A 17,618-nucleotide genomic window follows, 5' to 3' on the forward strand; every position below is an offset into this window, starting at 1 on the left:
AGGCTATAAATATTTAAGAAGATGTATAGTTGTTAGCAAACGGTAAATGAGCTTTATTTTGTAGTTAACTTGAGGGATGAATTGCTTCACAGTGCCTGCAGCTACAGAGGTCAGCAAGGGCTTGTTTTTAGAGCTTATTTAATGCATGTTGAAATATCTTAATACTGGAATGTCCATAGCCTGGCCACTAGTTTACTTTTAGGTACACAGCCTCAAAGTTTAAATCTGTAAACTCAACCATGAATAAAAGAATAAAAAAAAACTGATAGACTGACCAAATGGACATAAGATTTTTACACCACACTCAATTCATACTAATGCATAGCTTTGCTACATTCTCTTTTAAAGTTTGCTTTCTAAACTTACCAGAGTTGGAGTCGTATTTTTTTTCAGACCTGGAATGAGAAGTAAAAGTTAGCTTAGATGTATGTATGATCATAAACAGACGTAATTCAAAATGTAGTAAAATATCATAGTTGTCACACGTTTCATATTATATACAATTTCTGATGTTGGGTAGTTGAAGTAATGAAGGTAGCAAATCGGGATGCTTTTGGCAAAAAACTGTGTAGTTTTCCCACAAAATGTGAATATAAAACATAACAAAGCACAAATGAACAAGAATAGATGTGTTTACCAATGTGTGCAAATCTATTCGCATTTTGTCACAAATAAAAAGGGATTTGAGTAACTGGATACTGTTCAGGAAAATTAGAAGGCCCCTAAATATGCCACTAATGTATCCAATTGGTCTGTGAAGAACTGTGTGATCGGCCACTGCCAAGATCATTACATGATGTGATTCTCTGTAGAGTAAGAATGTGTGCCTGTAGTATATCAGTTTGCTCATATGTAGTTATGAATATTTGGCTTTTAATTCATAGGGGATCTTCACTGAGAAAAAAGCACTCGAATATGATCAACAGCACAGAGGGTCTTTTTTAAGGTGCTTGTAAACCATTGCCAGGTATCAAAAATGCCAACTTTGCCAGCATACATGCTCTATAACAGTTTAGTTAGTTAGTTAGTTAGCGCTAGTTATACCTGTACAGATGTAGCAGAAAAAAGATGTAGTGTTATAGTATGTTGACCCCATTGCTTTTGAGAATATCTAACCCCCTAAGATCTAATCATTCATAATACATAGCAGAAAGAAATATATAAGTACTGAATTGGACAGAAATCTAGGAAAAAGAGATAAACATTTTTAAAGTGCTATACATGGTGCCTAAAGCTAAACAGCAGCCATTTAGGATATATCATGTAATGCAGTTGGTCTGGTGTTTTTTTCTAAAAAATGTATCTCTATTTGAATTTGTTACCTTTTACTGACCTCAATCACCCTTGGCAATCCTGTCAAGCTGCTGGATTGTAAAATGGTATAACAAACACTCGCCAGGTAAGAGATACACCTTTGGCCCATTAAGTAATGCCCACTACATAGCCTCTTAAAAGGAGAACTAAAAGTGATTTCAAGTAGAAAGCCTTGAAATTCACTGGTAAAAAAAACTAATTTCACAATTGGGCATCCGAAATCACATAATTTTGCTGGGTTGGCTACACAACTACTGTATATGTAGGGAAAATTTGCAAGACCATTACTCAATAACACTGATTCTTCAAATGGATGTTTCTGCACATTCCGCATTGCAGTTTCTGGCTGATCAGTGAGTCTCTGCATTAATGTAGAATGTCATTTACAGAGTATACAAAACACAAACCAGATATCCTGTGTTTACAAGGAACTTGTTTTTCATCAGTTTTAGCACCCACAATCTTCCACAAAGGCTTTCCAGTGTTTTAGTTGGCTACAGTTGATAAAAAGGTGAAAGAGGAAACTATAATGTTGCATAGAACAGTTTGCCTTTGTGGTTAGTAACACAGATGTTGACAAAAGGTGCATAATCTTAATGAGATCTTTGTGTGATCAAGCCTGTTGTATACCATAAGTCTGTGTACATACGATTGTCCTGAGCTTACCTTCACTCATGATATATGTCAATTGATGTTTAGCTATTAATGAGACCATTTACATTATAAAGTGATCAATGTAAAAACCAAACCAATCCTTTCATGAAGGTCATTAATGCCTAGATGCCCAGAATTTAGCAGTGTCAGTATGATCGGTTAGCTTTACTCTATAAGACAAATTGCCTATCTGAATATTTTTTTTTCTTTACGCATATAAGGCTTTTACTTTGTAGATGGTATAAATACTACCCTGTTTGCATTTTATTACAAGCTTAAAAACATTTAAAAAATTAAGTTTTTGTTAAGTTTTAATTCACTCTTTATTTCTAAATTCTTGTTTTAATACCATATTTGTATCTGACATTGTATTTCTTTCTTTGTGCATATGCGGAGTGAGAGAGAGAGATAAAGAGGGAGAACTTGTTCCCTTCCTAAAACCAGAGAAATTAGCCTCTCAGATATTAAATTGTACTACAAGGCCTGTTACATAAACAGACTGGTAGATTGGCATATGAGGTCCTCCCAGAACACGCGCACACCCCAGCGGTGCACACCCCCGGTGCTCTCTGTGATCGCTGTGTCCTATGGACACAGCTGATCACACATTGAGGTAAAAGGCCAATCACAGCGCCCTTTTTCCACATGATCAGCTGTGTCTAATGACACAATAGATTACTGAGTAAATACAGTTGCTAGTTATCGGCAGCACTTTCCTCACGCTGTCACAGAGCTGATAACCAGCAAATGTCACAGAGCAGATTGGCACTGATCATCAGGGCACTGATCATCAGTGCTCAGCAGTGCTGCCCAGCAGTGCCACCCACCAGTGCCCCAGTGGCACCCATCAGTGCCGCCCAACAAGTGCATCCATCAGTACCGCCAGTCAGTGCCACCCGTCAGTGCTCATCAGTGCCGCCTATCAGTGCACATCATTGCTGCATATCGGTGCAGCATCATCAGTGCCTCCTCATCAATGCCCACCAGTGCCACCTCATCAGTGCAGCCCATCAGTGCAGCACATCAGTGAAGGAGAAAAATTACCTGTTTGCAAAATTATACAATAGAAACTAAGAAAATATTTGTTTATAAAATTTTTTGCTCTTTTTTCATTTATAGCGCAAAAAATAAAACACCCAGTGGCGATTAAATAACACTAAAAGAAAGCTCTATTTGTGTGAAAAAAAATTGAATATGGGTATAGTGTTGCATGACCACGCAATTCTCATTCAGAGTGTGAGAGGGTTGAAAGCTGAAAACTGGCTTGGGCACAAAGGGGGCTAAAAGTGCCCAGTAGGCAAGTGGTTAAACTATATTTAATTACTTTTTAAATACATTATTATTATTATAATACAGAATTTATATAGCGCCAACAGTTTGCTCAGTGCTTTACAATATAAAGGGAAGGGAGACTATACAGCAACAATACAGTTCAATACAAGAGGGTTAGGATCTAAGAGGGAGGGGCTGGTAGTACAAAAGGTAATAACTGTGGGGGGATGAATTGATAGGAGATATAGAAGATTTGGTTATTAGCTGAAGGCAGGATAGGCTTCCCTGAAGAGATAGGTTTTCAGAGATTGCCTAAAAGTGGGCAGAGTAGGTGATAGTCGGATAAATTGGGGTAGAAAGTTCCAGAGGATCGGGAGGCTCTGGATAAGTCCTGGGGACGAGCATGGGAGGAGAAGACAAGGGAGCTAGAGATGTCTGAAAGAAAAGGGGTGCTGTTGTGCTTAGGAAGAAAATTACATATATATAAAATATATGAATTTATAAACACAAAATCTTAAATATTTCAAAAATGGACAGTGCTAAGGTTACAAATTGACTAAAAAAAACTGTGCAATCTTTGAAGTGATAACACTGAGCAACATTCAAATACAATATTAATATTCAGTCCCAACATGTGAATAATTGGTGCAATGGTGCTGTATCTTTAACGGTGATACTCCATACTGAAATGACAAGTGCTTCACTGTGTTCACACTGGTGCCCCACATAGATGTAAACTCACCGTCATTTCACACTCGCTTTTTGGGACAATCCCAGTATGCAATCTGGTCCTGATGGGTGATATTCCTTTGTCCTTATAACCGTGGTTGCTGGTAGTAACCAATAACTTTCCATTAGGACTGCATCAATGTTAGGCAACCCTTCTCCTCCACAGGCAGTATTTCATGTTTTCAGCATAAATCAAAACAAAACCAGACATCCCATAGTGTAAAACTGTATAGAACTTTAATATGGGGTCAAACAATAGAAATGCCACTCACAAAAAAGTGTCTTTCCTGGCACTATGTGAGTGTGACTTACCTAGAGATAGGTGATCATGAAATGACGGTGAGTTTCCATCTATGTGGGGCACCAGTGTGAACACAGTGAAGCACTTGTCATTTCAGTATGGAGTATCACCAGAGGTCTCCCTCCTTCCACACTTACACCTCAATGGATCTCTTATGGGGATGGTGGGGATGATATTTCCTCCTCTCAATTTGCACCATGTAAAACAAGAAACCACAAATGGTGCCTTATCTTTTGTGAGGTCAGAGCCTATTTATTAATAGGAAAACGCCACTCACAGTTTCCATCAATGCAGTTGTCAGCTGGCATGTGTGTCGATCCTACTAGCTAGCGCCGCTCGTCCACCGCGGCGTCGGAACGTCAGAGCCCCTCCCCTACGCGTTACGCCACAGGGTCACGTGGCTTCATCAGGGGGAATGTACATTCCCCCTGATGAAGCCACGTGACCCTGTGGCGTAACGCGTAGGGGAGGGGCTCTGACGTCACGACGCCGCGGTGGACGAGCGGCGCTAGCTAGTAGGATCGACACACATGCCAGCTGACAACTGCATTGATGGAAACTGTGAGTGGCGTTTTCCTATTAATAAATAGGCTCTGACCTCACAAAAGATAAGGCACCATTTGTGGTTTCTTGTTTTACATGGTGCAAATTGAGAGGAGGAAATATCATCCCCACCATCCCCATAAGAGATCCATTGAGGTGTAAGTGTGGAAGGAGGGAGACCTCTGGTGGCAATAAGGCAGCCCAGTATTGGATGGAGACACGCAGTTAAAGCAAAGAATCCCAGCTTGTCCAGTGAGGACAAAAAAGTGTGTTTAGCCAGCTTGTCTGGCTAACAAGGAGGTGAGCGCACACCTATCCACAGAGCACGGGAAGTGTGGCACTATATATCTCACCTGTCACTGAAATAATAATAGAAGCATAAAGAGGACTGTTCATAGAGTTGGCAGAACATCAATTGTTATATTTATTTATTTATTTATTTATGCACTATATGTTGCACTTGTTTGAAGCACTTTTGTTTTCACGGTATCAATTGCAATATCACCCATATATGAGCAGTACAGTTTTGAATGTGGAGCGCGGCACGTTGATGTATGTTTAGATATATATCACTATTTATGTTACAGTTACCAAATTTCTATCCTGACAAATTTCTTATTTCACACATTGACATATCTGGAGAAACTGGAGCTACTTTAGATAGTTGTGCTTGCTGAAGTTCTTTTTTTCTAAATACAGGCGTACCTCGGTTAACGTAATTGTCAGTTTACGAATGAAAATCCATTGAAAATAATGCCTCGGTTTACAAATTTTTTTTGCAATACGAACGGATTAATTGGTTTTCAATGCATTTACACATTTTTTTAATCATGTCTCTGTACAGTACTATGCCTTTAAAGTGCACTTGATAAAGAGTTTTGAACAGATACAACTTTTTTTTTACTTTTTTCTGACCTCTGGAATGGATTAATTGGTTTTCAATACATTTACGATTTTTTTTTAATAATGTCCCTTTATGCTTTTAAAGTTTACTTTATAAAGGGTTTTGAAAAGATAAAACTTTTTTTTACTTTTTCTGACCTTTGGAATGGATTAATTGGTTTTCAATGCATTTACGAATTCATTTTTAATCATGTCCCTGTACAGTATTTATCCCTTTAAAGTGCACTTTATAAAGAGTTTTGAACAGATAAAAGACTTTTTTCTTACTTTTTTTCTGACCTCCGGAACGGATTAATTGGTTTTCAATGCATTCCTATGGGAAACCGCGTTTCGGTTTATGAATTTTTCGCAATATGAAAAGTCCTGCAGAACGAATTAAATTCGTAAACCGAGGTACGCCTGCAGATACATTTAGGGAATGATGCTTGGATATGTATAAGCATTTCTCTCCTGTGGGATTCCGACCTGAACTGAACAGAATTCTGCATCTAGAATTACATGTTCTGCTTGATTTCAGCCAGCTTAGGTTGTTTAGTTTTCATCAGAGAAAGTTATGTAGCATGTCTTCTATAGTATCGGGTTTGGAGTGGACCCAAAAAAAAAAGAACTGTTAAAGGTTGTGGAGATATTATGTACTGTTGATGATGATATATTTAAAGTCTTTGCAATTATACATTGAGGAACAATATTCTGAAATTGTTTGACCACTTTTAGATGCAGCTTTTCACATATTGGTGAACCTTTGCCCGTATTTACTTCAGAGACTCTGGGGTTGATTTACTAAAGGCAAATAGTCTGTACACTGCAAGTACACTTCAAGTGCAGTTGCTCTAGATCTGAGGGGAAGTTCTGAAATGAAGAGAAGCTCTGCTGATTTCTATTATCGAATCATGTGCCAGCAAAAAATCTGTTTTTTATTTTCCTTGCATGTGATTGGGTGTTCTTTGCAAAGTGAAGCTTTACCTCATTTACTAAGCTCTAGAGCAACTGCACTTGTAGTACACAGTATATTTGCCTTTAGTAAATCAACCATTTTGACTCTCTAAGATGCCATTTTTATACCCAATCATGTTACTGACCTTAACCTGCTTCACTGCAAAATCACTTACTTTGCCAACTTATTGTTGCCCTGTCCCAACTTTTTTGAGATGTGTTGCTGCCGTGAATGTCAAAATTACCTTCTTCTTAAAATGGCACATTTCTCAGTTTAAATTATTATGTCCCAACTGTTTTTAAAATTGGGCTTGTACAAGCCCCCACCCCCCCGACCACTGCACCTGACAATGCAGTGGATGAGGAGTTTTTCATGTGGCTATGCAATAAAAAACCTGATATTGGCTATAGACTGTACCCACTGCCTGCTGTAAATCACAAGGAGAGAGCAGACCTGATGGGGAACTAGTGTCTCAGCTTCACCAGGCTCAGCCCACTGCCAGTGTCACTGGTTGTTAGCAGCCTGTTGGCTCCAAAGCAGACAGCCCCTAAAAGCCAATGACAGGTGAGGAGAGGAGGGGTAGGGATAGAAAACATGCCACTCTGCTACACAGAGTAGAGACAGGCAATCTCCCAGAAAGTCTCTGGTAAATAATGGCAAACTATGTTTCATATTCCAACTTGTTTCTGACCTGAAGATATTACTAAGACACTGTTCCTATGGTCTGCTTAAACGTTTCTAAATAACAGGTTCTGCAGAAAGGATGAAGTCAGTGCATCAATATAACTTTTTGAAGCTTGCTTGACTGTATATGGGATTTGACCAATCCACAAAACACTTAATAATGAAAACCTATACTGCCAACCTTCTTCTGAAAATGTTAGTTCCCTCACTGTCAAGCTCTTCCAATTACTTTATTACATTCTGTGTCGTTTATTCCAAATAGCAGACCAGGTCAGTGTAAAGTCAGAACACCTTATTGGAAAACTTTATGGTAAAATTCTTAATTCAACATTACAGCTAAACAATTAGCATCCTCTGAAGAAATGGTCAGGCATGATACAGGCTTTGCTAAGTTTTTGGCTAACCCATCAAAAAGAGGTAATGGACATAAATTAAGGAAGAGTGTAGTCGTCTGCTTGACAAAAGTGATGAGCCAAGGTTCAACCCATATCCTTGGGAAACTGTCACAAGATAGCAAGCCACCAACCATGTCATTGATCAAATATGGCCATGCTAGGTCACTGATATCACCACTATCAACGCTCCTTTGTTATGTGTGGGAAATTACTGGCCGCAGCTGACTGGGTCGGTGAACAGCTATCATGTGACAGTATGCCCAAGGGTTTGGGCCGCAACTGGGATTGGCCCGAACCTTTGCTCATCACTACTTGCCAACAATGGGCAAAAGTAAATAAATACAATATTTTATAGCAAAAGGGGACTAAATATAAAGTAAACAGACTTCCTGTTAAGATAAGATAGTATAACCAGAAAGGGTATGGTGACATGAACCTAAAAGTCCTCCACAAAAGCAGTGGGAAGAAAAGCATAACCATTCTAAAACATAAGGTATCTGTTTGTCTCATGTCCATCACAAGTTCAAAAATCTCTTACTGCAGGCACAACAGACAACCAGCAACACCATTATAAACTTAGAACTTAGACTTCAGTACAAAAGGTCAACAGATCTAACATTACCAAAGTCCTGAAGAATAGGGAACCCCAATCCCCCCAAAAATGTGTTCTCAGAGTGATTGTTTTCCAACTGGATGGAGTTTCCAAGACTTTCCATTCAACACAGCACTACTAGCCTACATCCACAATCTCCAAACCTGAAAATAAGGCATGTTTTCACATTTTAGTAGAGTGAGCTGAGCTATGTAGATCATTCCTTTATGGGTTAACTATGCACCCAGAACTGTTGGTTTACAACACAAATACCTTCTGTACTAACAAGGCTTTACTGTGCGTTCTTTGTTTGTACCTTGAGAAAAAAGCCATCCTTTGCTTCGAAATGTCGGTGTTGTGTCACTGTAAAAAAGGCACACCTTTAAACTCTATACTCATTAACTCTTTTCATTATCTGTCTATATAAATGTATTCTTACCCTACATGTTTGCAGACTGACTCCTTTTATTTTTAACAGCTACTGACCTAAAAAAATGATGGCAATAGTGGTGATAGATGCTGAACTCCGCTGGACACCACAGGTTTACTCCACACACTGGCAGGCACGCTTAAGGCATGTGTATGGAAGGGGTAGCATTGGCAACTATCATCTTGGCTAAAGTAAATGTCTGCGAGCATTATCTATCTGTACTATCGCCCATGTCATGTATGAATGCTAATTCACCCTGCACTGCTATATGGTAATCTGTACTGCTTTTAAAATCCACCTCTAACTGAAGCTGATTCATAACTATCAATGTTCTTTTTGGTAATTCTTACTGCTTCAAAAATCGTTAACTCTGGTCCATATTACTGTGGTGTTTATTTTGCTCTTATTGTCTAACCCAAATTTATGAGCTGATCCTAATCTTTACAACTCTGCCCTCCTGCTCTCTTGTTGTCTCTTGTAGTCCTCCTTTGGTGTGAAAAGTTTGTCTCTGCTATGCATTCCTAATTTATTAATTGGCAATACCCCCACCCTACTCAGTATAAATTTAGGTCTTCCTTAGTGGAGGCACAGCCAGAGGTAGCATTGGCAAAACATCTTGGATTAAGTATTGAGGATTGCACTTCAGGTCTGCACTTCAGCGAATGCACAAAGCGAGAAGCCACAGCAGACAACTTCAAATACTAAAAAGACTACAGGTGACCTGTTTACCCATCCAGCTCTTTCAGCTCTTATCCAGTCTGCTTCTTCATCTCAGCACTCTGTAACATGCACTCCCTACTCCTCCATCTCACAGTTGTATCCTCTCTCTTCAAACTCTCTCTCCTTCACCCCTCTCCCTCCCCCCCACCACAGCTTATATATATCACCCTCACTCCTGTCTTCACCTTATTACTGTGCTCATCAACTCCTGCTAATTCTGAACCCACATACTAATAAAATCTCCAGGACACGGGAGCTTGTCCCTCCATATAAGTCATACTCTCTTATTACCTCTCTCTCACCCTTTTGCTTCTCCTAACATCTGAATACATTTCCCCAAATCCTGGGCCGCCATCTTTTTCCTTTAAACAACACACTCGGCACCCCCTATCCTCTAACAGCAGCCGTAATCCACACAATCTAGCTACTATTCCTCTTCTTCCTAGAACCAGCCTCCCCTTTTCCTGTGCCCTCTGGAATGCCCACTCTGTCTGTAACAAACTCACCTCTGTCCATGACCTTTTTATCACAAACTCCTTTAACTTGCTTGCAATTACGGAAACCTGGCTTCATAAATCTGACTTTCCCTCTCCTGCTGCCCTCTCCCATGATGGTCTTCTCTGGACTCACTCTCCCAGGCCTAGTGGATGGAAAGAAGGTGGAGTTGGAATCCTCCTATCCCCTCAAAGCACTTTTCAGGTCCTTCATTCACCTCCCTCTCTGTCCCTCTCCTCATTTGAAGTTCACTCTATTCGTCTATTCTCTTCAGTTTCTTTAAGAATTGCTGTGATCTATCGGCCTCCTGGACCGGTATCAAGCTTCCTTGATGACTTCTCTGCCTGGCTGCCTTACTTTCATTCTTCTGAAATTCCCACAACCATTCTTGGTGACTTCAACATCCCTGTTAATCTTAACACTCCTGCTACCTCTAAACTGAGCCCAACCACTTTTTTTGACCTAAAACAATGAACACATGCTTCTACTCACTCTAATGGTAACTGCCTCGACCTTGTATTCTCCTACCTATGCACTCCTTGCAACCTCACCAACTTTTCTTTTCCTCTCTCCCTTATTAGCTTCACTCTCTCCTTGGCTTCCTCCTCCTTGTCTTCCAACTACCGAACAGTTACCCATAGAAACCTTCACTATCTTACCCCTTCTCTTCTTTTTTCAGCAACAGATTGTCTCTGTGACAAAATCTCAGCCCTGTCCTGCCCCAACCTGGCCACTTCTGTGTACATTTCACTGTCATCCACTATGAACACATTGGCCCCCCTCACTACACGTAGAATTAGGCCTCAACCACTACAGCCCTGGAAAACAGACAATACCAAATGCCTCAAAAAACATAGCCGTGGTATTGAGCATTTATGGCATAAGACTAAGACCCAGCAAGACTTAGACCAATATAAATCTGTCCTTCAAAAATACAATTCTTGTCTCCACACTGCCAAACAAACCTATTTTATCACTCTCATTAAAACCTTTGTCAAGCAATCCCCATCAACTCTATTCTACCTTTAACTCTCTACCTCGTCATTCTTTACCTCCACCCACTGATTCACTCACTGCCCAGGAGATTACTAATTACTTAAAAAATAAGATTGATACAACTCGTGACGACATCTCTACTGTACAGATATCTCCCTCACCCTACACTCCTTGTCCACCTGCACAATCTATACTTCCATTGTTTAACCCAGCTACTATAGAGAAGGTTGGTAAACTTTTTTCTAAAGCCCACCTAACCACCTGTCCCATGGACCCTGTTCCCTCGCAAATAGTACGGTCACCCTCTAGCTCTATCCTTCACTCTTTAACTCATATCTTCAATCTCTCCCTTTCTACTGGCATCTTCCCCAACTCTCTAAAACATGTGCTAGTCACCCCCATACTTAAAAAGTCCTCACTGGACCCCACTAATCTTAGCAACCTAAGACCCATCTCTTTACTCCCTTTTTCCTCCAAACTCCTTGAACGTCTAGTCTACAACCGGCTGAGCTGCCACCTTATTGAGAATAACCTTCTCGATCCCTTTCAGTCTGGATTTCTCCCACAACACTCTACAGAAACTGCTTTCCTAAAACTCACAAACAACTTACTGACTGCTAAAACCAATGGTCACTATATCGTACACTTACTGTTGTACCTCTCCGCTGCCTTTGACACAGTTGACCACCCCCTCCTCCTCAAAAAATTCTATTTACTTGGTCTTCGTGATTCTACTCTCTGTTGGTTCAAATCTTACCTATCTTACCGCATCTTCAGTGTCACTTACGACTCTACTTCCTCCTCTCCTACTCCTCTTACTGTTGGGGTCCCCCAAGGTTCTGTCCTTGGACCTCTCCTATTCTAAATCTACACTTCTTCCTTGGGTCAGCTGATAGCTTCCCATGGTTTCCAATACCATTTCTATGCCGATGACACACAAATCTATCTCTCTACTCTTCAGCTCACCCCATCAGTTTCCTCATGTATCACCGATTTACTAACAGACATATCAGAATGGATGTTACACCACTTCCTATAACTCAATCTATCCAAAACTGAGCTCATAATATTTCCTCCCCCATGTGCCTTTTCCCCTGATTTCTCGGTCAGGATCAATAGCACTACTATCAACCCATCCCTGCATGCCAGGGTGCTAGGGGTAATCCTAGATTCTGAACTATCCTTTCAGGCCCACATCCAATCCCTGTCAAAATCATACCGCCTCAACCTCTGCAACAGCTCCAGAATATGCCCCTTTTTAATCAATGATACCACAAAGCTCATAATTCACTACCTGGTTATCTCTTGCCTTGACTACTGCAACTCCTTCCTCATTGGCTTACCTTTACATATGCTATCGCCTGTCCAGTCCATCATGAATACTGCTGCCAGGCTCATCCACCTTACCAACCGTTCAGTGTCTGCTACCCCTCTCTGCCAATCTCTCCACTGGCTTCCACTTGCCCAATGAATAAAATTCAAAATACTAACAACAACTTACAAAACCATCCACAACTCTGCCCCCAGCTACATCACCAACTTGGTTTCAAATATTAACCAAACCACTCTCTTCGATCCTCCCAAGACCTTCTGCTCTCTAGTTCCCATGTCATCTCCTCCCATGTCAGCTCCAGGACTTCTCCCAAGCCTCTCCCATCCTATGGAACTCCCTACCCCAATCTGTCCGACTATCTCCTAATCTATCCACCTTTAGATGATCCCTGAAAACCTTTCTCTTTAAAGAAGCCTATCCTGGTTCTACCTAGTAAACTGCCATTTATTTTCTTCATCAGCTCATCCCCCCACAGCTATTACCTTTTGTATCACTCAAACCTTCCTCCTAGATTGTAAGCTCCAACTAGCAGGGCCCTCTGTTTCCTCTTGTACCAAATTGTATTGTAACTGTAATTTCTACTTTCATTTTGTAAAGCGCTGTGTATACTGTTGGCGCTATATAAATCCTGTATAATAATAATAGACAGTACCACTGCATTATAACTGAGGCTCTAATTGATGTTATGTCTGTTAGCAGATACTTAATAATAAAACAGTATTTTTTATATTGGCAATGTTTTACATTTACACATTCTTTCACTAATATTTTATAACACAAATAATTTAATACAGGCTTCATCCATGGCACTAATTTTGCAAAGATTTCTGGGTTCTATGAAGAAAGAGTAAACAAATCACTTCTTACTTTGTGACTGTCTCTCTAAGGCTATGTTCAGATGTGCGGCATGTTTGCTGTACCTCAGAAAAGCACTATGGAGAGTTAGTGGCGCTTCCCTATTTGCTTGAAAACATAGCGTTTGGCAGTGGTACTGACATCAAATGCCCCAGGAGTGACAGGCATGAAGAAAATCATTGTGACTGCAGCATTTAAACATCTGCTAGCAGCTTATCGTGGGGCAGTTTGAGGTGCTAAAATGTGGGTCAACTGTGTGTTTTTAACACCCCTCAACCGTAAGTATAATTGACTCAAAATCCATATGGAATGCTAGAAAGCGCTAAATGAAAGGGGTGTTTGAGCATTAGCTTTTTGTATATGTATCAGGAAAGCTGTTAAAGTGGCCGTAAACCTCAGACACTAATAATAGGCAAAGTGCATCCCACTATAGTGTGTACTAACCTGAATCCAATGCACTGAGTCTGGTTCCTCTCTGATCTCTCCTCTCTCACCTCAGCCTCCTGGGAAATGTATGCACCCCCCCCCACCTCCAGCACACAGCAGATGACTCATAGCCTTGGCTCTATGTTTCTATGAGCCTGTGAATAGGGGGGATGTGGCACGTCCCCTCAATCAGCTCTCAGATTTTACAGAGCTCTGTGTTCTAGCTTTGCAGTGTGTGTAAGGTCAGATCCTTGCCCCCTGCTTTCTGCTGCTGAGAAAAAAATCCTTTCATCTGTGTGTTGTAGAATTCTGTAGAGGACACATGGCGGCAGATAAACAGGTACAGCTTAAGTAGAAGGATTTGTATCATCTCTGTGTATCAGCCGAGGCTAGTCACTTCTCTTGGTATATGTAAGGGTTTACAACTTTAATGTTAGCCTGGTAGACATATAAATAAAAGTACAGAACTTCACCTGCTGACTATTAAAATGTTAAACAAATGTAAAGTTAAAAAAATTTATATTTCAAACATTTACTCAATTAAAAATGAATATTTAAGTATTCTGTGTCTTAGATCTAAATATACAGTAATAAATAAAAAATGCACAAAACACAACACATTCCTACTACAAACAAACCTATTTTTATGTGATGCCTTTCTTCTACCAACTCCGTGGAAAAAGAGTATATTACATCAGCGGGTTTAATAGTTCATGGGGATTCTCAGGATTAAAGCAAACTTATAATGCACAATTTGTACTTTTTCCTCTAGTACTGTATACCTACCAGCTATGTAAATACCCCAGAGACTTGTAGTATGTGTGTGGTGGTTCTTGGTACCAATAAACCCATGAAGAACCATTTCCTGGTTATAAATTTTTGTGGAGCAGCTCAGCAGTTGTTTTTTTTTATTTCCCAAGAGCACAATTTCACCTCTAATCCAGTGGATCACAGGTCAATAAGAATTTTATTCTAATGTTTAGAAATTCAGACTAAGGAAAGTGCCATGAAGACGGACACATAAAAGTACAAGAACTAAATTATCTAAAGAGCCAATGTCCTATAAAATAGAAGTTTGGGTTTTTATGAAACTCTGAAAGTTATTAAAGTCTATATGTGCAATTCCTATACAGTATTCATAAAAACCTGATATTTCACATAACAGTGACACAGCTTATGATGTCCAATGATATTTACCCTATGTTTACTTATTTGCTTTAACTGATTCTTCAGTGTCAAATCATATTTTGCATCATTTTATAAAACACAAAAATATTTTTGTACTGTGTGAGAAAGCCACAGCATCAGAGGTGACTCAATTTCTTTTTTGGGAACTGAAGCTAGGATGCCAGACCTACAAGGCCACAGTGCATTTATCTACCATGATATCATAAAAAATGTAGGATGACACTGAGGCATTTACACCAAAACAATACATTGCAGTGCATTGACATATACAGGTGAAACTCGAAAAATTTGAATATCGTGCAAAAGTTCATTTATTTCAGTAATGCAACTTAAAAGGTGAAACTAATATATGGGATAGACTCATTACATGCAAAGCAAGATAGTTCAAGCCGTGATTTGTCATAATTGTGATGATTATGACTTACAGCTCATGAAAACCCCAAATCCACAATCTCAGAAAATTAGAATATTACATGCAATCAAGAAAACATTACTGAAATAAATGAACTTTTGCACGATATTCTAATTTTTCGAGTTTCACCTGTACATTACCTTGCATTGTGTTAAGGCAGCCCATTCATTATACATTGCCTTGAAAAAGTATTCATACCCCTTGAAATTTTCCACATTTTGTCACGTTACAACCAAAAACGTAAATATATTTTATTGAGATTTTATGTGATAGACCAACACAAAGTGGCACATAATTGTAAAGTGGAAGCAAAATGATAAATGGTTTTCAAAATTTTTTACAAATAAATATCTAACAACTGTGTCGTGCATTTGTATTCAGCCCCCCTAAGTCAATACTTTGTAGAACCACCTTTCGTTGCAATTACAGCAAGTCTTTTAGGGTATGTCTCCACCAGCTTTGCACATCTAGAGAGTGAAATTTTTGCCTATTCTTCTTTGCAAAATAGCTCAAGCTCTGTCAGATTAGATATAGAGAGTCTGTGAACAGCAATTTTCAGTCTTGCCACAGATTTTCAATTGGATTTAGGTCTGAACTTGACTGGGCCATTCTAGCACATGAATATGCTTTGATCTAAACCATTCCATTTTAGCTCTGGCTGTATGTTTAGGGTCGTTGTCCTGCTGGAAGGTGAACCTCCACTCCAGTCTCAAGTCTTTTGCAGACTATAACAGGTTTTCTTCTACAATTGCCTTGTATTTGGCTCCATCCATCTTCCCATCAACTCTGACCAGCTTCCCTGTCCCTGCTGAAGAAAAGAATCCCCACAATATGATGCTGCCACCACCTTGTTTCACGATGGGGATGGTGTGTTCAGGCTGATGGGCAGTGTTAATTTTCCACCACACATAGCATTTCGCTTTTAGGCCAGAAAGTTAAATTTTGGTCTCATCTGACCAGAGCACCTTCCTCCACATGTTTGCTGTGTCCCCCACATGGCTTCTCTCAAACTGCAAATGGGACTTCTTTTGGCTTTCTTTCAACAATTTACATTTTTGGTTGTAACATGACAAAATGTGGAACATTTCAAGGGGTATGAATACTTTTTCAAGGCACGGTAAGTTTAAAATTAGTAGACTATGAAAGTGTATGTTGTTCTAGTAAAAATTGTGATTGGTGTCATGTGCTGTAAAACCCATCTAGAGGTGCTTAATCACAGTCTAACCGTTATATAATAATATACCAAGATATTGGTTTTTGCTTTGGTTTGAAAACAATGGGCATAGTACTTTATTGACATTTACTCACTTGAAAAGAACAGCGCCGCAGACTACACATGTGTATGTGCCAGGCGCTGTATTGTGCGTATATTCTCCAGCGAAGGCACTGAAACAAAAAATTTGTTTACAAACATGAGTGCCGAAAATGACAAAATCACTTATTAATACAATACAATAAAATAGGCATTGTGTCAACAGCTTTTGGCAGAGCGAGCTTTCTCAGAACACAGTGAAAAATCTCATTTTATACTGCATTTTAAAGAATGACCTAATCTCTCATTGCTGGCATGCACTAAATCATTTTGTTAGAAAGTGATCTGGATGGCAAGTTTGCAGAGCCAAGGTTATGATCTGCTGCCAACTCATTTGATGGGCTGTTGTGCCAGCGATTTACATTCGGCAAGCAGTCGGCTATCCTAGGAAGAGAGTGCTGCCTGTTAAGTAAAACCCCATGTGTGGTAAAGAGCCTTTTCAGGTCATGAATGGAAACAAGCAGTTACATCATTAATACATTTGGATCAGAGGTAAGCCAGGGCTTGCTGCCAAGCTGCATGGTATAAATTAGACAACAAAATAGTTAGTCCTTGGCAAGCAATGCTTCAGGCTGGAATCAGCTGAGACAGAATTTATTCACTAAAAACACTTTTGAAAGGGAACATTTTTTTTTCCAGGACACAGGGCTAGCGGCCAAGGACTAAAGCCATGTGAGGGCAGTTATTGAACATTTTTGACATTCCAACCACAAATGAGCCAATAAATATTTTCTCCACATGTGCTTCAAAAAGAAATTGGAGTGGAGTGGAAAGGAACTGAATTATGCTACCTTCTCACTCAGCCAAAATGTCTATGCTTACAATGGCCACCTTCAGAATCAAGTCCTCCTGGCATGCAGCCACTGTGCTCTTGGGTCTGCCTTCTAGAAATATGTGCCCAAACCCTTCTCACTTCCACACATTCTGCAGTAAAGTAAAGCAGGCCTTCCATGCTGCATTAAGGGCTTCATTGACCAAATAAAAGGCATTTGCAAAAGCTCAAGTCTCTGTATATTTTCCTTCATATTCATATATACGGTATAAATTGCAATTAAGGAGAAACAACAAAAGCACTGGTTAAAAGGATTTTCTTGCAAAAATAGAACTTGGCAACTGCTTTTGACGCCTCC

General features: G+C 39.7%; 1 protein-coding gene across 2 annotated transcripts in view; it reads right to left on the reverse strand.

Annotated features, from left to right (window-relative positions):
- Positions 1 to 17,618, reverse strand: part of MSRB3 (methionine sulfoxide reductase B3) — a 191,051-nt gene that overhangs the window by 63,134 nt on the left and 110,299 nt on the right. For both annotated transcript variants that reach the window (XM_089674150.1, XM_089674151.1), the window contains 2 exons: positions 16,485 to 16,562; positions 367 to 395 (listed from right to left, as the gene is read on the reverse strand). In XM_089674150.1, the coding sequence (XP_089530276.1) occupies positions 367 to 395; positions 16,485 to 16,562 (107 nt within the window). The remainder of the gene's footprint in view (positions 1 to 366; positions 396 to 16,484; positions 16,563 to 17,618) is intronic.

Source organism: Staurois parvus, unplaced genomic scaffold, assembly GCF_062004578.1.
Source record: "Staurois parvus isolate SC_StPar_1 unplaced genomic scaffold, SC_StPar_1.0 ptg000147l, whole genome shotgun sequence".
NCBI classification, from domain to species: domain Eukaryota; kingdom Metazoa; phylum Chordata; class Amphibia; order Anura; family Ranidae; genus Staurois; species Staurois parvus.